At 45.9% G+C, this 22,398-nt stretch overlaps 1 protein-coding gene across 1 annotated transcript in view; it reads right to left on the bottom strand.

Annotated features, from left to right (window-relative positions):
* Positions 1–1,748: 1,748 nt before the first annotated feature.
* LOC144498830 (myeloperoxidase-like) overlaps positions 1,749–22,398 on the bottom strand; it is a 90,999-nt gene continuing 70,349 nt past the window's right edge. The window contains exons 12-16 of the mRNA XM_078220563.1: positions 20,285–20,522; positions 16,459–16,670; positions 13,487–13,651; positions 11,761–11,857; positions 1,749–3,989 (exon numbers count right to left, since the gene is read on the bottom strand). Of these exons, the coding sequence (XP_078076689.1) occupies positions 3,857–3,989; positions 11,761–11,857; positions 13,487–13,651; positions 16,459–16,670; positions 20,285–20,522 (845 nt within the window). The 3' untranslated portion in view covers positions 1,749–3,856. The remainder of the gene's footprint in view (positions 3,990–11,760; positions 11,858–13,486; positions 13,652–16,458; positions 16,671–20,284; positions 20,523–22,398) is intronic.

A 22,398-nucleotide genomic window follows, 5' to 3' on the forward strand; every position in this document is an offset into this window, starting at 1 on the left:
GGCACTATTACAATGTAGGTATTTGGCAAAACTATTGACCCCATTAGTTCTTTATACCTTTTCTGATGGGGAATATGCCCGAGCCCCACTATGAAATTGCCCATAGTGGTGTGAAGGGAATCACAGACATGTCAGAACACTTTAGCCCACAACCAATGTCTGATCAAGACTATTCTCATATAGAATTAACTAGTAACATTGGTACAAAGCTAAAGACAATGGGGATGATTCACCCAAAAAATTCTAATTGGCGAATTTGTGTGAAAACTGGAGTTAATCCCGCTAGATTTTTCAGCGGGAGTTTCAAAACGAATCCTCCACGCTCTGTGCACTGCAGAGGGAACTTAATAAATCACTCTCAAAATCTGTGGGCGGGGCCTATTCCTGCTCGAGAGGTTGGCAGCACAGTGCTGAGTGGGCCACCGCACATGCGTCTATCTGTCAATGCAGAGATTGGTGTATGCGCAGTGGCCCCTGTCTGCCAGCCTCCCGATCTCTGGCTAACTCAATCGCTGACCAGCCCCGCGATTCGCACATCGTCGGCTGTGCGATGCCCCCCCGCCACCCCCTGCTGGGCAGCCCCAATCACTGGCCTTCCTCCCTCCCCCACTGATCCCGACTGCAGAGTGGCAGCGGGACCGCCCTCCCATCAGGCCCTGCCCCTTTGGCACTGCCCTGAGGCTGGTGCGCCGTGCCAAGGTGCCCCCTCGGCATTGGCATTTTGCCCCTTGGGCAGTGCCAGGTGCCCCAGGCTGGCACTGCCATGGTGGTAATGCCCAGGGGGCGCCTGACCCTCTGGGGGGGGCTCGATTGCCCCCCCCCCCTTCACTCCAGTGGGGTCAGGCTGCCAGCTCCTCGCCTGTGGGGAGCTACTGTAAACCCCACTGGAGTGAACCACTCCTGTCAGGGGGGAGATGCTAGCGGGCCCGGAAATTTCAGTCCCAGGCCCGGTAATGAGATTTGAAATATATTCAAATTAGGCACTGCACACATCATGCAGTTCTGCGCCAATTTCTGGTGCGGAGCTGATGACGCCAGAACTGGGCGATCTGCTCGGGTCCGGATGCCCAGCACGAATCGGGCACCGCCAGAGTGTCCTGGTCCGCTGCACTAATAAAACAGTGCAGCAGGGCGGAAGAATCACTCCCAGTGAGTCCACACGAGGGAATGAGTTGCGATGAAGAGGATGATGCACATTGAGGGGAGTTTGTGCAGAAATAACCTGATTAGCATTTGTGAATTACAACAGCTAGTACTTATTTATTTCACTAATCACTAGATTATGTGTGCTGGTTTTTAATACTCTATATATATATATATATATATATAATATATATTTAAAATGTTTGAAACGCAGTTGTTTTCCTGCGTTCAGGCAAAGTGGGAAAGTGGCTGGTGCAGTTTGAATGTAAAATGATAGTTGAGCACTTGCACTGGATAACTGAGATCTCTCCTGACCAACTGTAATTACTTAATTATTGTTGTATAAGTATGGCGCTTGTGGTGCTAGTCTAGGCTGCAGTATGACTGGCTATGTATCTGAATCTGCTGGTGGCCGTGGAGTAACATGTCAGATCTGGTTTACTAAGAGAATCCGAGAATCCCTACGGTGCAGAAGGAGGCCATTCGGCCCATCGAGCCTACACCGGCAACAACCCCAGCCAGGCCCTATCCCCGTAAACCCATGTATTTAGTATGCTGTTGGCAGGGTTTTCAACGAGGTGGCAATTAGACTCAGGAAACCAATGTCACAGTGCAAAAGGTAAAAATTTATTAAAGACCAGTGATCAATGGGAGAAATTATCTCGATGGTCACAGATACAGAATACCCAGACCTCTCGGACAAGTTCTGAGGTTATCAGTAAAATACAGAACAATTATACATTTTCTTTATTAGATTCCCAGCTCTTCATTAGTTTAAAATTAATTTCATTTAGTATGCAAACATCAGTACAAATCTCTGTCAGTACCTCAGCTAGCTGCATTGTACCTTCGAGCATAATGGTATCTCATTCATCCATTAAATCTGGACGCTAACTCCCTTCTTGGCTAAAGCTACTTTCCTGTTGCTAGGTTACGCTAGACGCTACCATAAAGGTCAAAGTGGATGGTCCCATCGGCTCTCTGCCAAGCTGAATAAACTTGTGTTCCTGTCTCCAGGGGCATATCTATTCTGTGTCAGGGCAGTGACTGAGCCTATTCATTATGTTGCAAAATATATTCCCTCGGAAGAAACTTCCTGATACGAATTCTGCTAACTAAAGGGATCCCAGACCTTTGGATCTTAACTATTCGCCTTTACCATCATGCCTTTCAGTAACTTGCTTTGGCTAAAGTGAACAATGATTCATATAATACTTAAAATACATTTAAAATTATCCATCTTTATGTTTTAAAATCACAGTTACTTGTTTAATTCTCTTACTGCATTCACATATGTTTAAGCTTTTCTCTTGTTTTAAGAATCATTCTTTAAATCATCAACCCTTTATTGTTAGCTCTGTCAGTGCCTTATGTGTACTGTCTAAAAACTAAGAATAATGTAAAATAATTGCTTTCATATATTAATCCCCCGACACTAAGGGGCAATTTAGCATGGCCAATCCACCTAAACCACACACCTTTGGAGTGTGGGAGGAAACCAGAGCACCCAGAGGAAACCCAAGCAGACACTGGGAGAACATGCAAACTCCAAACAGTCACAATCGGAGGTGACGATCACGAGGGGTCACGGGCTCAAGCTGAGAGGGGCGAAGTATAACTCAGACATCAGAGGGACGTTTTTTACACAGAGGGTGGTGGGGGCCTGGAATGCGCTGCCAAGTAGGGTGGTGGAGGCAGGCACGCTGACATCGTTTAAGACTTACCTGGATAGTCACATGAGCAGCCTGGGAATGGAGGGATACAAACGATTGGTCTAGTTGGACCAAGGAGCGGCACAGGCTTGGAGGGCCGAAGGCCTGTTTCCTGTGCTGTACTGTTCTTTGTTCTTGTTCTTTGTTCAAGGCCGGAATTGAACCCGGGGCCCTGGTGATATGGGGGAGCGGTGCTAACAACAGAATACCCCAAAATTCAATGCAAGTCAAGACACAATGATGTACATTAAACTGTCATTCATAGCTGGCTGTTGTGTGAATCCAGTTGCTCTGGTTGGTTGGTGATATTCTAGTACATAAAGGTAATGTATGATTTACATTACTGGTCAATAAACAGTAGACTCTGATTCTTGTGAAACTCTGCCGTATGTAAGAGTGTCAGGGCATATATGTAGCTTTGTGCAAATTTCAGAAGAAGTCAAGATGACTAATTATGTAAAGCAAGATTTTTCTCCCCAGTCCCAGTGTACATATTCTCTTTCTAACAGCACCGTGGGGTTACCTACACCGCATAGACTGCAGCTTTTCAAGAAGGGGGCACCTTAGGGATGGGTAATAAATGGGCTAGCCAGTGAAGCCCACATCCCTCGAATGAATTTTGAAAAATAGAATGTTGGAGCGAGAAATTCCAACAGCGCTTGCAAAAAGAGAAAGGGGGACTTCCGACAGATTCAGCACACTTACCAGCCACAGGGAAAGGCACTGTCTGCCTTTCCTTGTTGTTAGTCAGCAGCTGCGCAAACACATCTGGTTTCAGCTTCAAGAGATATCACAGACTAAGCAAAGAAGTGGAAAGAGGTGACAGTAAAAGGTGAGGATGAAATAGATCCACAGAATATGGGCCTCCAGGGTCGACTGGCTTCAGAATGGGGGAGTATCATGGAGGTGAAGATAAAGCTTGTACACCTTGAATGAACAGATATCTTGTGCAGGAAAGGAAGTCTGAGGCTTTTTATAAACTAGAAAATGGAGCTGTTGAATCATGTGGATGGTGAAGTAACATGTGTGTTGTGTACTGTGCTGTCATCTTGCCCGGTATCATTTTTAGATGAGAAGTATTTGATACACAAGTCACATTTGATCACTGTCTTGCCCTGATGGCTCTTCCAATACCTGGGTTAGGACAAGAAAAACAGGTTATTTTATAATGAAAGCAAACTGCTGTGCATACTGAAAATCCAAACTAAAACAGACAATGCTGGAAATGCTCAGCAGAACAGGCAGCATCAGCAGAGAGAGAAACAGAGTTAGCGTTTCTGGCGATCTTCCACCAGAACTGGAAAAAGTTAGCGATTTAATGGGTTTTAAGATTGTACAGAGGCAATGGAGGGGGGGAGGGAATGTCTGTGATAGGGTGAAGGCAGGAGACATTAAATAACATAAGGGATGATGTCGCAAGGCAAACAAAAAATGAATAGATAATGTTTCTGCTTTTTCCATTTACATTTATCTAGACCACTTTTCTTTTTCTTGTCCCATTACCATCTCCATGCTGCAGCCATTGAGGGAGCAACACTGTGTAGCAGCACCAGGCACATACAAGGCAGGTACAAAGGGAATTAATGTACTAGATTGATTAGTTGATGTCTGCATGCAATGTGGCAATGCTTAATTTATAAATTTAGTTTGGAATGTTTTCTTAGTTTTTTATTTTAGCATTGTGGGCAACTGGACACAGATGACCAATGACAGAGGGATGGTTGGGTGTGGGACTGTTGGTGAATGGGGATCGAATTGGGATTGCATTTCCTGGTATTGCAGTCAGAGAAGCCATTCATCGACAGCCCAGCCAGAAAGGGGGCTGAGTTAGGGACCTCCTCACTTCCTCCTGCTCTTCAGCTGTTTGCTGCATATTTGGTGGGAAAGGCAGTGCCCTCATCATGGCTGTGCAGAAGGAAACCTGAGTTCTGCTGAGTATTGCAGACTGTGATCTAGGCAGTGGAAGCGTTGTTTCAGTGGTATGCCCCATCACGTTTGTGTGGCGGTATTTTATAGAAACATTGAAAATGGGAGCAAGAGTAGGCCATTCGGCCCTTTGAGCCCGCTCCGCCATTCATTATGATCACGGCTGATCATCCACCTCAATAGTCTGATCTCCCCCTTTCCCCCTCATAACCTTTGATCCCCTTTGCCCCAATTTCGAACTCCTGCTTGAATTGTATATGCGCTGCTTGTTTTTGCATAGATTGTGCACTAGGTTCATGAGCCCTGTGGTCAGCAGATAGCTCTTGTCACCCTTTGGTTTGTGGTAGCTCTAATACACAGATGGAAAGTGTGTACTGCCACAGAAGGAAGACATTATGACTGTGCCAGGATACTGGGCACAGAGCTGAATGATGATGCAGCTTATGATAACATACCAGCTGCACATTTAAAAGGTGGAATCTTTTTCCGTTACAGCACATTTCAGAGTTGATGTGCAGTGTCCTGAGGTCAACGAGGATGGGGCCCTCAAAGAGCCCCTGCACCATGGGAGAAACTGCAATCCTCAAAGTCACAAGCTCATTCTACCTGCTCCTCTCTCTGAACAAAGAAAATTACAGCACTGGAACAGGCCCTTCGGCCTCTGCAAGCCTGCTCCGACTGAACTAAAACCTCCTACCCTTCTGGGGACCATATCCCTCTATTCCCATCCTATTCATGTATTTGTCAAGATGCCCCTTAAAACTCACTATCGTATCTGCTTCCATTACCTCCCCCGGCAGTGAGTTCCAGACACCCACCACCCTCTGTGTAAAAAAACTTGACTCGTACATCTCCTTTAAACCTTGCCTCTTGCACCTTAAACCTATACACCCTAGTAATTGACTCTTCCACCCTGGGAAAAAGCTTCTGACTATCCACTCTGTCCATGCCCCTCATAATCTTGTAGACTTCTATCAGGTCGTCCCTCAACCTCCGTCGTTCCAGTGAGAACAAACCAAGTTTCTCCAACCTCTCCTCAAAGCTAATGCCCTCCATACCAGGCAACATCCTTTTCTGTACCCTCTCCAAAGCCTCCACATTTTTCTGGTAGTGTGGCGACCAGAATTGAACACACTAACAAGTGCGGCCTAACTAAGGTTCTATAAAGCTGCAAAATGGCTTGCCAATTTTTAAACTCAATGCCCCAGCCCATGAAGGCCAGCATGCCGTATGCCTTCTTGACTACCTTCTCCACCTGCATTGCCACTTTCAGTGACCTGAGTACCTGTACACCCAGATCCCTCTGCCTATCAATAATCTTAAGGATTCTGTTATTTACTGTATATTTCCTATCTGTATTAGACCTTCCAAAATGCATTACCTCACATTTGTCCGGATTAAACGCCATCTGCCATCTCTCTGCCCAAGCCTCCAATCGATCTATATCCTACAGTATACTCTGATGGTCCTCATCGCTAACTGCAAATCCACCAACCTTTGTGTCGTCCGCAAACTTACTAATCAAACCAGTTACATTTTCCTCCAAATCATTTATATATATATATATATATATATATATATTACAGACAGCACTGATCCCTGAGGAATGCCACTTGTCACAGCCCTCCATTCAGAAACGCACTCTTCCACTGTCTTCCACGACCAAGCCAGTTCTGTATCCACCTTGCCAGCTCACCGATGATCCCATGCGACTTCACCTTCTGCACTAGTCTGCCATGAGAAACCTTGTCAACGGCCTTACTGAAGTCCATGTAGTCAACATCCACTGCCCTACCCTCATCAATCATCTTTGTCACTTCCTCAAAAAACTCGATCAAGTTAGTGAGACATGACCCCCCGCTTCACAAAACCATGTTGCCTCTCACTAATACGTCCACTTATTTCTAAGTGGGAGTAAATCCTGTCTCGAAGAATCCTCTCCAATAATTTCCCTACGACTCACCGGCCTGTAATTACCTGGATTATTCTTGCTACCCTTTTTAAATAAAGGAACAACATTGGCTATTCTCCAATCCTCTGAGACCTCTCCTGTATGTATTCTGTAACTTGATTTTGTGTCTCTGTGCACTGTTTGAGAGCACATTTCCACTCCATCTGACGAAGGAGCAGCGCTCCGAAAGCTTATGGTATTTGCTACCAAATAAACCTATTGGACTTTAACCTGGTGTTGTTAAAACTCTTACTGTGTTCACCTCTCCTGTAGCCAGCGAGGATGCAAAGATTACTCTCAAGGCTCCAGCAATTTCTTCCCTTGCCTTTCTCGGTAGTTTGGGGTATATCCCATCAGGCCCTGGGGACTTGTCTACCTTGATATTTCTCAAGAACCCCAATACCTCCTCCGTTTTGATCTCAACATGACTCAAACTATCTACACACCCTTTCCCAGATTCATCATCCACCAAGTCCTTCTCTTTGGTGAATACTGACGCAAAGTACTCATTTAATACCTCGCCCATTTCCTCTGGCTCCATGCATAGATTCCCTTCCCTGTCCTTGAGTGGGCCAACCCTCTCCCTGGCTACCCTCTTGGTCTTTATATATGTATAAAGAGCCTTGGAATTTTCCTTAATCCTGCTGGCCAATGATTTTTTGTGACCCCTTTTAGCCCTTCTTACTCCTTGCTTAAGTTTCTTTCTACTTTCCTTGTATTCCACACTTGCTTTGTGTGTTCCCAACCTCCTAGCCTTAACAAGTGCTTTCTTTTTCTCTTTGACTCACAATATCTCTCATTATTCAAGGTTCCCAAAACTTGCCATAACTTATCCTTCATCCTTACAGGAATGTGCTGGTCCTGAATCCCTATTAACTTACACTTGAAAGCCTCCCACATGTCAAATGTTGATTTGTCCTCAAACATCTGCCCACAATCTACATTCTTCAGTTCCTGCCTAATATTGTAATTAGCCTTCCCCCAGTTTAGCACCTTAACTTGAGGACTGCACTTATCTTTATCCATCAGCACCTTAAAGCTTAGTGAGTTGTGGTCACTGTTCCTGAACTGCTCCCCTACTGAAACACCGACCACCTGGCCGGGCTCATTCCCCAATAGCAGGTCCATTATGGCCCCTTCCCTAGTTGGACTATCTACATAGTGTTTCAAGAAGCCCTCCTGGATGCTCCTTACAAACTCTGCCCCATCCATGTCCCTAGCACTAAGTGAGTCCCAGTCATATAGGGGAAGTTAAAATCTCCCACCACAACAACCCTGTTACTTTTATACCTCGCCAAAATCTGCCTACATATCTGTTCCTCTATCTCCCGCTGGCTGTTGGGTGGCCTATAGTAAACCCCCAACATTGTGACTATACCTTTCCTATTCCTGAGCTCTATCCATATTGCCTTGCTGTATGAACCCTCTGAGGTGTCCTCCTGCAATACAGCTGTGATATTCTCCTTAACCAGTAGTGCAACTCCCCCACCTCCTTTTACATCCCCTTCTATCCTGCCTGAAATATCTGTATCCTGGAATGTTAAGCTGCCAGTCCTGTCCTTCCCTTAACCAAGTGTCTAGAATAGCATCAACATCATAGTTCCAAGTACTAATCCAAGCTCTGAGTTCATCTGCCTTACCTGTTCCACTTCTCACATTGAAACGAATGCACTTCAGTCCACCAGATCCTCTTTAATTAGTAACCACACCCTGCCTGCTCTTTCTCTGAGTCTTACTGGCCCTACTCTCTGGTTCCCCTTCAGTTAATTCACCTTTGCTTTGGTTCCCACTCCCCTGCCAAACTAGTTTAAATCTCCCGTGTGACATTAGCAAACCTCCCGGCCAGAATATTTATGCCTTTCCAGTTTAGATGCAACCTGTCCTTCTTGTACAGGTTCCACCTGCCCCGGAAGAGACCCCAATGGTCCATATATCTGAAACCTTCCCTTCTACACCAACTGTTTAGCTACGTGTTGAGCTGCACTATCTTCCTATTCCTAGCCTCACTGGCACGTGGTGCAGGGAGTAATCCTGAGATTACAACTCTAGAGGTCCTGCTTTTTAACTTTCTACCTAACTCCCTAAACTGCAGCTGCAGGACCTCATCACTCTTCCTACCTATGTCATTATGTACCACAACCTCTGGCTGTTCACCCTCTCCCTTCAGAATGCTTTCTGTCTGTTCAGAGACATCCTGGACCCTGGCACCAGGGAGGCAACATACCATCCTGGAGTCTCTTTCATGTTCACAGAAGTGCCTGTCTGCATCCCTAACTATAGAGTCCCCTTTAACTATTGCTCTCGTGCCCTTTGTCCCTCCCTGCTTAACAACAGAACCAGATGTGGTGCCACTGCTCTGATAAGAGAGAATGAAATATACTCCACTTTCCTGAGAGGCAGTGACCTTTGGTATTGAACAATGGATAGCAAACAGGGTGATATTGCAAATATCGCCTGTCCCAGCTTGGAAAGCGCCATTAGCATGAACATTCCTGGCCATGGCTGCTTTGCAATCACTGGCAATGCCACCCTCGCCTTGCCCTGAGGCTGTAGCAGGTGACAGATCTCAGTGAGGCTCTCCTTACTGAAGCACAACATCTTGTACATTGTTCCTTGTTGAGGTTTGGGTTGGAGAATTGCTCCCTGGACATTATGGCTGGATATGGGCTCCAGCTGACAACCCTTCTCCACATCCTCCCCCTCTCTCTTATACCATTGCCGTAGTCCAAGGGGAATGCCTACACCTGCAATCATATCTGGGAGCAAGTGGTTTTTATAGAATCCTTAAAAGCCAGGACAAAGTACTTCAGCATCTGCCTCAGCACTCCCTAAAAACTTTAGCAATTTTAAACAACACTGGGGGGAGACAACACATTTACAATAGCCTGCAGGCAACAGCCTGTAGAAAATCAACGAATAACTGACCTGAGTGGTTGATGATCTCTTTAAATAGCATTGGTGGCTGGTCCTTCTTGTTGCTGGATACCTGTTCACTTAGAATCATAGAATCCTTACAGTGCAGAAGGAGGCCATTCGGCCCATCGAGTCTGCACCGACCGCAATCAAACAATCCAGGTCCTATTCCCCTAACCCCACATATTTACCCTGCTAATCCCCCTGACACTAAGGGTCAATTGAGCATGGCCAATCAACCTAACCCGCACATCTTTGGAGTGTGGGAGGAAACCGGAGCACCCGGAGGAAACCCACACAGACATAGGGAGAGCGTGTAAACTCCACACGGACAGTGACCCGAGGCCGGAATTGAACCCGGGTCCCTGGTACTTTGAGGCAGCAGTGCTAACCACTGTGCCACCGTGCTGCCCCTTGACTTATGTGTCTTTAAGAGAGGATGTTTGCTGGATAGTTGAGCTCCAAAATGGCATCACTGGCATCAGATGAACATTAGTTGCTGATTGGCATCACAATCTGGTTACTCTGTTAGTGAGTGTTCCCAGTTTGTGCCAGCCCTGCGGAGATGCCAATTTGGAGCCATAGTAGCCAACTGTAGTGCCAAAAATGTGGGTGTTAAGGAGTCAGATTTAGTGGCCTTAGCTCTGATCTGTGTACTGCTAAAAACCCTTTGAAATTTAGAAGACAATCTGGAACCCAATGCACGTTTCCTGGACTTCCATAACAGACATACACAAGGCACAGTAATGGTTACTTATGGTGTCTCGCAAATAATTTTAATGTGGCTTGATAGACGTTAATGAATGTTAAATGTTTGTAGCACTTGGCAGTTCCTTAGACGCCATATCTATCTGTGATCATTATTATTAATATAGAGTCATTCTATGGAGAAGGTAGTGAATAAGGCATATGGCATGCTTGCCTTTATAGGACGGGGCATAGAGTATAAAAGTTGGGGTCTGATGTTGCAGATGTATAGAACATTGGTTCGGCCGCATTTGGAATACTGCGCCCAGTTCTGGTCGCCACACTACCAGAAGGACGTGGAGGCTTTAGAGAGAGTGCAAAGGAGGTTGACCAGGATGTTGCCTGGTATGGAAGGGCTTAGTTATGAGGAGAGATTGGGTAAACTGGGGTTGTTCTCACTGGAAAGACGGAGGATGAGGGGTGACCTAATAGAGGTGTATAAAATTATGAAAGGCATAGATAGGGTGAACGGTGGGAAGCTTTTTCCCAGGTTGGTGGTGACGTTCACGAGGGGTCATAGGTTCAAGGTGAGGGGGGGTGGTGGGGAGGTTTAACACGGATATCAGAAGGACGTATTTTACACAGAGGGTGGTGGGGGCCTGGAATGCGCTGCCGGACAAGGTGGTGGAGGCAGACACACTAGGAATGTTTTAAGACTTATCTAGATAGCCACATGAACGGAGTGGGAATGGAGGGATACAAAAGAATGGTCTAGTTTGGACCCGGGAGCGGCGCGGGCTTGGAGGGCCGAAGGGCCTGTTCCTGTGCTGTATTGTTCTTTGTTCATTCATACAGCACAGAAGGGTCTATCCCCCTCACAGTTCACAATATTTCAATAATTAGCCTCATCCTCTCCAGGCTAGCAATGGAATAAAAGAAAAACACCCAAGATTTCCACTTCTGCTAACTATTTAACAGTAGGTGCTGAGATGTGATTGTCCTGTGAAGAAAGGATGCCCTTGGCTTTACTGACTCCACAGTAAACAGTCTGTGGATACACTGGCGGGATTTTCCAGCTGCGCTCGCCTCAAAACTGGAAAATCCCTCCTGAGATCAATGGACCTTTGCATGGTCCGCCACCCGCCGCCCCCGTCCGCTACGATTCCCTTGGTGGGTGGGACGGGAGAATTTCCCCCATTGTGTTCGCTCAGTTATGTAGGGTGGGCAAAGTATTGGAGGATGACAGTAATAATGAATTCGGGCCCCATCATAATTGATCTTTGAGGAAAGGTGGCGAAGATTTAGAAGTGTGGCAGGATATGAGTACCGACAACATTTAAAATCTGTCAAATACCTTCAACCATTCTGTTTATACCTGACAATGTTAAATGCTGATGGTTAAACAACAATTGGCCAATGGAGACTTACCTAAGGAAACCGATAACTGCAATTACGATGATTAAGACACCGCAGACAACAACAATTACTGTTATGATGACAACCTTTCGCCTCTCTGCAACTTTATCTGTATGAAATATTAAAAAGAAACCAATCTGTTATAGTGAAACATTTGTGAGCCAGTAACTAAGTGATATGACAGGGGAACTCGGCCCCAACAATGGCAGAGTGGCAGTCCACAGCTTGATGGCCATCATTGATGGTACTGAAGGAACACTGAGTTGGAACCTGATAATTAAGCAATCGTGGCTCAGCATCTATAAGTTGTAGTGTAGAAGGAGCTCATGTTTATCTATTAGTGTCACAGGTAAGCTTACATTAACACTGTAATGAAGTTACTGTGAAAATCCCCTAGTCGCCACACCCCAGTGCCTGTTCGGGTACACTGAGGGAGGATTTAGCATGGCCAATGCACCTAACCAGCATGTCTTTCAAACTGTGGGAGGAAACCAGAGCACCCAGAAGAAACCCACGCAGACACGGGGAGAACGCACAGACAGTGACCCAAGCTGGGAATCAAACCCAGGTCCCTGGTGCTGTGCCGCCATGCTGCTCAAACCCAATCTGTTAATGTATGTTTGTGATGATTCAGTTTCCATTATGATTCTGCTAATGTTTTGATGCTTTAGGTAATTTCTTCTCCAATAATCTCAGCCATTGCCACAGGTATTGCCACAACAACTAGTTGCTCGATAGCTTTCAGGGGAGCCTAGAACAAAGGGCCATGGTTTAAAAAATAAGGAATCTCCCATTTAAGACGAGGTGAAGAGGAATTTCTTCTCCTAGCAGGTCACTCATCTTTGGAATTCTCTTTCCCCGAGTGAAGTGGAGGCTGGGTCATTGAATAGAATCAAGGTTGAGATGAGCTATAGGTGAGTCAAGAGTTATGGGGAGACAGGCAAGGAAGTGAAGTTAAGTTCACAGTCAGATCAACTATGACCTTATTAAATGGTGGAGCAGGCTCGAGGGCCTGAATAACCTATTCCTGCTCTGATTATTTAATGATCTTACAGTGTGCTTAACCCATACTCTATCTAACCTGGGTTATTTGAAACTGACTCTCACGCTCCATTCCTGATTACTCACATTGCTCACCTTGGTTGGTGGAAATATTCTCTAAGAATTGATGTTACCGGATGATAGTTGATCTAGACATAGCATAGGACAGCAGAGTGGCACAGTGCCAGGGACCTGGGTTCGATTCCTGGCTTGGGTCACTGTCTGTGTGGAGTCTGCCTATTCTTCCCGTGTCTGTGTGGGTTTACTCCAGGTGCGCCAGTTTCCTCCCACAGTCTGAAAGACATGCTGGTTAGGTGAATTGGCCATGCTAAATTCTCCCTCAGTGTGCCGAACAGGCACCGGAGTGTGGCGACTAGGGAATTTTCACAGTAACTTCATTGCAGTGTTAATGTAAGCCTACTTGTGACACTAATGAATACATTTTAAGGCCAATGTGATGGGGAGGTGACCATTGACATTTTAAAATTGGTAAGTAACTTTAAGAATGTAAATAAATCCTTTGTTCACTAATGAAGGCTCTGAAAGTGTATCATTACAAACACTAATGCCTTCAGAATGAGTCCAAGTGAGAGGAGAGCAATTCCACAATTCATAAAATGGTCAGTTAGTCTACTTGATGTTTCCGCGAATGATTGTGCTGCCATCTAAGAGAGCAGGACAGTGAATTCCGAGCTACCTTGGCATCTGGGTGCTGCAGAACTCCATGCTCTGGTCAAAGGGTCGCAGGTTAAAGTTGAAGGTCCAACAAGTTCAAATCCAGCATGACATTCAAAATGGAGGGTTGTGTTGCAAAAGAAGAAGTGCGCCCTTTCCACTTTGGGAACCTTTCCACAAGGAACTTCTGTGGAAAACAGGAAGATACAACTTTAACAGACTCCTGGAATGCTAACATCCTTTTGGGTGCTGGGGTAAACAGAGTCGGAGCAGAATACTGCAGGGCTTACATTACTAGGATTTCTACCAATTGTTTTCTTTGTCCTCTGGCCGACCTGATGACTCGGTTCTCTGAGGGGATCAGCTGTTTAAATGCCTCATGTTTTTATTCGCTATGGATGTCACACCTTCTATAAATTTGGTGTCAGCAAAGTTCAGCATTTCCCTCTCAAGAATTCGAGCTGTTTTGTCAGCTCAGCTCTTCCTCTTGTGCTGCTGATTCTTGTTGAGTTTGAACAACTGCAACAAAACAATCCCATCTTCATTGGTGAGCCACTGCAATACTGAATTATGCACCCTGGAGAAGTCCTGGTCATTGCTAATTTCAGCTGGGTGGGGACCATATAACTGGCCTTGACACCCTAGGGGTAGCACGGTGGGAGAAACAGGACTTTATTCCTTCTGGGTAGTGCACATGTGAATCTAGGGTGAGGAGAGAACTGAACTCTGCAGTGTGTCATTCAGGTGAAATATCCTTTTGCTAGCCATTGTACTATTCAAATCTGGGTGAGGTACTGGAGTTGCATGAAGAATCCATGGAATGGGCCTCATGCAAGTGTCAAAGTATTTGACTTGGGCAGCACTGCAAAATGGGCAGCATTGCAATCCCCGAGTGTTGTACATGCTGCCGATATTGAATTTCAGGCATGAGATGTACATTGGATGTGGGGTGTACATTAGGTATGGTGTACTTGGGAAAAAGAGTATCTGTGGACCAATGTCTCAAACCCAAGACTAAAGTCATGGTTTATCAGGCAACAGTGATCCCAGCGCTACTATATGCTTCAAAGACAATGTACAGCAGGCACCTCAAAGCACTGGAGAAGTACCACTAGCGGCATCTTCCCAAATCTGGTAGCAAGAAAGGCAGTCAACAGTAGCATTCTCTCCCAAGACAACTTACATTGAGACAGTAATCACTCGAAATCCACTAGGCTGGACTAGACAGATCCTAAATGAATACTTTGCATCGGTGTTCACCAAGGAGAAGGGCATGGGGGAATCGTGACATTAGTGTGGAGCATGCATTTTGAGATCAAGAAAGAAGTGGTGTTGGATCTCTTGAAGAGCACTAAGGTAAATAAGTCCCCAGGGCCCAATGGGATTGACCCCAGGGTATTGAGAGAGGCAAGGGAAGAGATTGCTGTGGCTCTGACAAAAATCTTTGTATCCTCGCTAGCTACTAGAGAGGTCCCGGGGGACTGGCAAGTAGACAGTAATCCAGGAAATACTAGACCGGTGAGTCTCACATTGGTGATTAGAAAGCTGAAGGAGAGGATTCTTAGGGATAGGGCTTGTGTGCATTTGGAAAAGCATGGCCTAATTATGGTCAGTCAGCATGGCTTTGTGTGGGGCAGGTCATGTCTTATTAACTTGATTAATTTTTTCAAGGAGGTGACAAAGGTGACAAAGGACGTTTAAGATTAGCACATGAATATGCAAGGAAGAGAGGGATATGGACCAAGTGCAGGCAGAAGGGATTAGTTTAATTTGGTGTCATATTTGGCACAATATCGTGGGCCAAAGGGCCTGTTCCTGTGCTGTACTGTTCTATGTTTTATGACATGTTGTTTGTATGCCTGACACCAGATTCCTAAAGCAATTGCTCTACCCAGAACACAGCTGTAGCAGGAGACACCTAGCAGCACAATGGAAATTCTTTAAGGATAACCTCAAATCATCCCTGATGAGGTCACGACAATTCCTGACTTGTGTATGAGCAAAATGGGGAAGGCACTGAGAGACTTGATCGGGAATGTGCAGAGATGAAGTAGAGGTGTCAGACGGAGTGCCACCTACCCAAGCCTTCAAGCATCATCTGCCTTGCATATAGCACAGTCTGTAGATCCCACATTGGATTTCTTAACCATCTCAGAGCTCATTGAACTGAAGTGTAAGTAAGTCATCCTCAATCCAGAGGGACTATCTGAGGGAAGAAAGCATTGAGTGGGTGTACACTGGGTGGGGTATGCATCAGGTAAGGATGCACACCATGCTCTGGGTGCAACAAAAACAGAAAATGCTGGTAAACTTCAGCAGGTCTGTGCACTGGGTGTATATCGAACAGGGTGTATATCTGGCATGGGGTTTACATTAGGTACAGTGTATGCATTGGATGAGGATGTACATCGGGCAAGGGGTGCTATCTGGCAAGGGGTGTACATTGGGAACGCGGTGTGTTGGGCTTGAGTATATTGGGTGAGAGCATCTATTGTGCACAGTGTATATATTGGGCCAGAGTGTACAGATTGGGGTGGGCTATTGGATGGGGGGGAGATGGGGATGGGGATGGGGTTATATCATGTTGGAAGGTATATTGTGCTGGACCAGTGTATCAGGCAGTGGGAGCATCAGTCAGGGGTATAAGAGATGAGGGAGTTTATACCCCTTCGCTTCTTATGCGGATGTGCTGGTCACAGAGGTTAGAAGAGGCTGTTGAGTGGATTTTCCCATCAGAAAATCAGACATCCATATTTCACATCCATCTTGCTTCCTACTCTCCCTCCATCCCACTGAGTGCCGTATCCCCCTCTCTCCTCCCAGTTCCACCCATTTTGCCCCATACCTTCTCTATCCAACCATGGTGCTGCCCTGATCCCATTCCCTCCTCTTCACCTTCTTCTTCCTCCTCTTATCCTGTTCCTCCCACCTCTGTGCCTCACCTTAATCCCACTCTTTTATCGGGTTTTAGAATTGGCAATGGCAGCTACCGACCTGTGACGTCCTCTCTCCAGGCAGACAGATTGAGTGAAGGGATGACGGAGCTGTTGCAGCGTACAAAGTCGTTGGGATACTGATTCAGTGATAACACATCCACTGGTATTCTCTGAATCCCGGTGTTATCACATATGATTCTGGACAGGGTGGTTTTGCGCAGCTCTTCTTTCTGCTGTTTGGTAAACATGCCTTTGTTTTCCCACCAGAACCTAATGAGAAAAATGCAGCAGAGTCAGGCCCAGGACTTGGAGAAGGTACTCACTGAAAACTGCAAATGCTGTAAATCTGAAATGAAAGCAGAAAATGCTAGAAATATTCAACAGGTCAGGCAGCATCCGTGGAGAGACAAACAGAGAGCAGAATTTCCCCCCCCCCCCCCCCCCCCATCAGTGGGCTTGGTGGCAGGCGGGAGTGGAGAATCTACTGTGAGGCAAAACTCGGAAACCTGCTGGTGTAAAAATACATTGCAATTCTCCTCCCAGTGATGGGTTAATAGCGGCTGGGACTTCCTGCTGCCATGACCACCACTTACATCTCACAAAGGCTCATTAAACAGCTGCCCACTGGAATCTCTCCACACCTTCCAATCTTGTGTCATGCCAGCAGGAAATAACCTCAAACTCATTTGAAAAAGAGATTTGATTTGTTATTGTCACATGTATTAACACACAGTGAAAAGTATTGTTTCTTGCGCACTATACAGACAAAGCATACCTTTCATAGAGAAGGAAAAGAGAGGGTGCATATTGTAGTGTTATAGTCATAGCTAGGGTGTAGAGAAAGATCAACTTAATGCAAGGTAGGTCCATTCAAAAGTCTGACAGCAGCAGGGAAGAAGCTGTTCTTCCGTCGGTTGGTACGTGACCTCAGACTTTTGTATCCTTTTCCCGACTCTTGCCAAGATTGGCTTGTACAAGGTGGAGCCCCGTTCCCTCAGGGCTTTGAGGTGAATGCAACATAGCATTGCGGTGCTCCTGCTGCACTGAATGTTTCTCTCTGGGACTGAAGGGTTTGTTCCCTCCAGCTCCATGTTGAACTTGTCTTTATGGACATCACTGTGCTGCGGGTCTCCCCTTTTACAAACTGGGATCAGTACTGCGCCTGGAGTTGGGGAGTGCCATGTTCCTGCTGGCTGACCTCATTGTCTGCAAGGACAGAACTGTGCTGCGGGACTCATGCACCCTCTGCTTCGATTGACCGAGGTGTGTACGAGGTGAGGGTGAGGCTGACCAAGACCAAGGGGGGCAATGGGGAAGGAAGGCTGTGCAAAGGTTGGGGTGGGGGGGGGGGGGGGGGGTGAAAGGGCAGGGGAGCATGATGGCAGGCAGAGGGGCAAGGAGGTGGATGAGGATGACAAATAATAAAAGGCGGTGGCAAGACCAAAGGCTTGGAAGCTGGACTCTGACAACAATGCATGAAATGCTAACAAACAAGGAGGTGAAAGGTTTACCACATCATTTACTACGAGGGGTGCACGCAGACTCCAGAGTAGAGGTAGGGGCTTGTTATATGGCACATTAGGGATGGTTTGCACCAATACTTGGACGTTGGGGGGGTATGGTGTGATTTGGGAGTGTCACTGTTGTCCTTCGTCCCCTTTGGGAAAGGAGAACTATGTCCAGATTCTTGTTTTGGTTCAGGAGCTTTGCAGACAGGAGTCACAGTGCAGACATGCCTCCTGTAAAATGGAAAGGAGTCACGGATGATAGGCAGTCTAGCGGCTATGTGGACTTCACGGCCTAAAGTCAGAGTTAAGAGACAGTGCAGAAGAGCAGTGGGCAGGCGGCAGGAGCAATTATCGGAAGCACGGTGTACTCTAGCTGCAGGGAGGGGCAAGAGCTGTGCGCTCTGCAGGAAAACAGCACAGCATGCTGCGCTATAGTCAATGTCCGTGGGATCTGTACTGTATTGCAGGGGTGTGATGAACCATAGATGGTTACCACTATGGGTACTGAACCATAGATGGTTAGCACTATGGGTACTTGTACATATGTTACTGTTGTCACTGTTGGGGTTAGGGTTGGGGTGTTCTACCTGTTGGTATTGTTCTGTGGTACACTCCGGTTGGCTCCGCCTACCTGTAGGAGTATAAAGGTCACTGCACTGCCTGGTGACCCTTTAGTCTGGGATTGTATTGTTATATAGTATGCTCCATTCTTGTTACTAATAAAAGCCTTTATTTCCCGGGTACGATCCAGCCTCCCGAGTGATTTAATCGCGCATCAAGGGGGAATGGTGATGGTGACTGGGGAGATATACAGCCTGTAAATAGAGAAGACCCAAGAGAGGAAGATGCATGCAAAATTGTCAGGGTGGAGGATCACCTCTGTAAATGGCAGAGTACACGGCCTCCAGACTGAGTGGGTAGAGGTTGACGTGGGGCATGAGTGCTTTGCAGGTGAGAGGATTCCAATTTACGTTGGTATATTGATTAGGTGTTGGGCTGGAGGGGGGGAGGGGGGGGGAGCTCAGAATGTCCACGATGGCATCCAGCATTAGTGGGGGAGGCTGGAGCGCTGGGGGGAAGGGTTGAACTCTGTCCTGAAGTACAGGTGTAGTAGCACCACCTTGAGATCCCAGAACAATGGCATCGTGCAAAAATGAAAATCGAATCGGTTCTGTCTGGGAGAAGAATGCTGCAGTGTGGGAAGACTACAACACTGGGCTATGGGGTTCCTTCTTGGGATGCACACACACGTCTTGGTGCCATTACAATGGACAGGATCCAGGTCAGTTAGAAAGGAGAGAGATCCCACTGACGGGAAGCAACAGAAAGCCAATCAGTTCATTCAGTGCTGCTAAAGAGATAGACAGAACTCTATAGCCTCACATCAAAGTTTCAACATCGAGTCATAGAGGTTTACAGCATGGAAACAGGCCCTTCAGACCAACTTGTCCATGCCGCCCTTGTTTTTAAACCACTAAGCAATTGCCCACGTTTGGCCCATATTCCTCTGTATCAATCTTACCTATGTAACTGTCTAAATGCTTTTTAAAAGACAAAATTGTACCCACTTCTACTATTACCTCTGGCAGCTTGTTCCAGACACTCGCCACCCTCGGCGTGAAAAAATTGCCCCTCTGGACACTTTTGTATCTCTCTCCTCTCGCCCTTAAACCTATGCCCTCTAGTTTTAGACTCCCCTACTTTTGGGAAAAGATATTGACGATCTAACTCTGCAACATGGCAGAGTATAAGATAGGAATGCAGCCTTTGAGAGTGAAGGCAATACTGAAGTGTTTGGGTGAGGTCTATAACTAGGTCTCTTAGGGATGGAAGTGGTTCCTAGATAGGAGACTGAAACCTAGAGCAGACTCGATAATCTAAGGAACTTTGATAAGCAGATCCACAATATTCTGGAGCACCATTGGGATTCTTCCAGTCTGCTTCTGATAAACATAAAAACCGTTGCTCCAATGAATAGGGTGGTTCTTGTCAGCTGCACAGAACTTCTGCTTGTTAAACTCGAGCAGTACTCTCTCACATACCTGAGGATCTTGCATACCATGGGTCTTGCAAGTATCTTGTAAACTGCACACTTTGCCCTTTCTTCCATAATTCTGTATCCCAACAGAGTAGATGTAGGTTGGTTACTTGGCTTTAGGAGAGTGTAGTGCTTCCCCCCTTTATCAAGCACGAGGGAGAAGAGGTGTGTAGCTTGGTTTGGACTTTGCTGGGCCAAAGGAAAAGATATTGAGCCCAAAATTGTAAAAGTGCCTGTTCATTGAAATGAACTCTGACCCACCTCTCCACAAAAAAACTAACAACTCTGCATTTCAATGTAGACTGTCATAGCCAAGGGCTGGGAATTTCCACACACACCTGTCCCCATCCCTCAGAACCTGGAATTGCTTCCCGAGAAGGCAGGCCAGGAGTTCTCCGACGCGAGCTTTAGGCAATAATGGCTCTGCTATTGCACCGATCCACACGTCTATGTTGTGGGGTGTCCTGTACACTGACATGAATTTCTCAGCCATGTGCGTATTGTTGAATATTTGTATTAACTCTGAGATATTCCTGGCTTCCCGCAGTCCGCAGAACCGTCTCCAGGCATTGTAACCTAAAGAAGAAAGAAAAGATGACCAAACTGCTACTTGAAAATAAGTTAGCTATGTACATAGCTTCAGGAATCACTGTAGATATCTTTAATTTGCATGACATGAATGGAAAAACACGCTGGTACCTAGCTGTAGGTGCTGGGATGCTGCGTAAGGGTTGTTTGGCTGTTAGTTGCACTGTCACAGCTAGGCTAATTGTTGCCTAGGTGGCAAAACTTGTGGAGGGGATGGCAAAAAACTGCCACCTTTAAAGAAAAATAAATAAATCAGAACTGAATGTCAGCTAGATTTGTACTGATGAGCAAGTAGCAAATTTGTTTCCAGCAGTTTAGGTTATCCATCCTGAAAGGAAGAGATTGTGTTCATTACTTTAGCTGTGATTTCCTTTTGGAAATAGTGTTAACATTTTATCTTGATCACAGAATAGAAAAATAGCAGGAGAAATATGAATTGAATATAATCACTGCTATGCCTTATTGATGGACTATCATCATTTTTATTCAATCGTATTTGTACTATTGTGACGATACTGTGCCTTTGAGAAATGTATTTTGTATCTGTTTTTTTGTGAAGGAGATGTTAATCATAGAATCTCTACAGTGCAGAAGGAGACTATTCGGCCCATCCTGTCTGCACCAACCACAATCCCACCCAGGCCCTATTCCCATAACCCCACACATTTACCCTGCTAATCCGCTGACACTAGGGTCAATTTAGCATGGCCAATCCACCTAGTCTGCATGCCTTTGGACTGTGGAAGGAAACCGGAGCACCCAGAGGAAACCCACGCAGACACGGGGGGGAACGTGCAAACACAGACAGTGACCCCAAGGTTGGAATTGGACCCGGATCCCTGGCGCTGTGAGGCAAGATTCAACTCTGTTTAAATGGCGCTGTTTTGTCTGCTCCATGATGTGGAGATGCCGGCGTTGGACTGGGGTGAACACAGTAAGAAGTTTAACAACACCAGGTTAAAGTCCAACAGGTTTATTTGGTAGCAAAAGCCACACAAGCTTTCGGAGCTCCAAGCCCCTTCTTCTGAAGAAGGGGCTTGGAGCTCCGAAAGCTTGTGTGGCTTTTGCTACCAAATAAACCTGTTGGACTTTAACCTGGTGTTGTTAAACTTCTTACTGTTGTCTGCTCCAGTCAGCCCACCACTGAGAATGCAGAAGAATAATTGCTCCTTGTTATTGGGGTGTTTGTTTTAATCTGAGCTAATGCACTTTTGTTGATTTTTTTTTTTGGACTGCCCCCTGGGTTTCAGAGTGGGTTTTAATTAGGTTGATTGATGAGAGTGCATCATGTGCTAAAGGGAGGAGCTAGGCATACAGAGGAAAATGAGCAGGCAGTTTCTGTTTGGAAGGAGTTTGGAAGTTTGCAAGGAGCAGCAGCTTTTCTTTCTCTCTCTGGAAATTGAAGTCTGGCACCTGCTAGAAAATAGGTATCTCTCTAGAGGTGTTCTGGAGTTTTGAGGACCAGCATCCCACATACCAGTATATAAACCTGTTGTTTGCTCAATGATTTTGAAGAGGATTTTACGTCTATAAGGAATATTATTAAATTGGAACTAATAGAGATAGGCTAGCAGTTAAGAATTATATCTTGTCATGTTAAAGTATTTTAATTGGTAACGGTTACATTAATTATTTTTGTAATAGTTAAACTGTATTGTTAAATAAAGTTTGTTTTGATAAAAGCTTCCTAGTGTGTCAGTAGAATCACACCTGGAATGAAACATCTTATCCTCACATTAATGCCAAAATCAAAAATAGTTGGATCTAGTCTAACATCATAATATACAGTGGAGTTTCTGATCTGGTCCCTAATACAATGTAGCTGTAGCTGAATGGTGTGTATGTTTTAGCAGCCTCTACAAAT

This window comes from Mustelus asterias, chromosome 9 (assembly GCF_964213995.1).
Source record: "Mustelus asterias chromosome 9, sMusAst1.hap1.1, whole genome shotgun sequence".
Classification (NCBI taxonomy): Eukaryota; Metazoa; Chordata; class Chondrichthyes; order Carcharhiniformes; family Triakidae; genus Mustelus; species Mustelus asterias.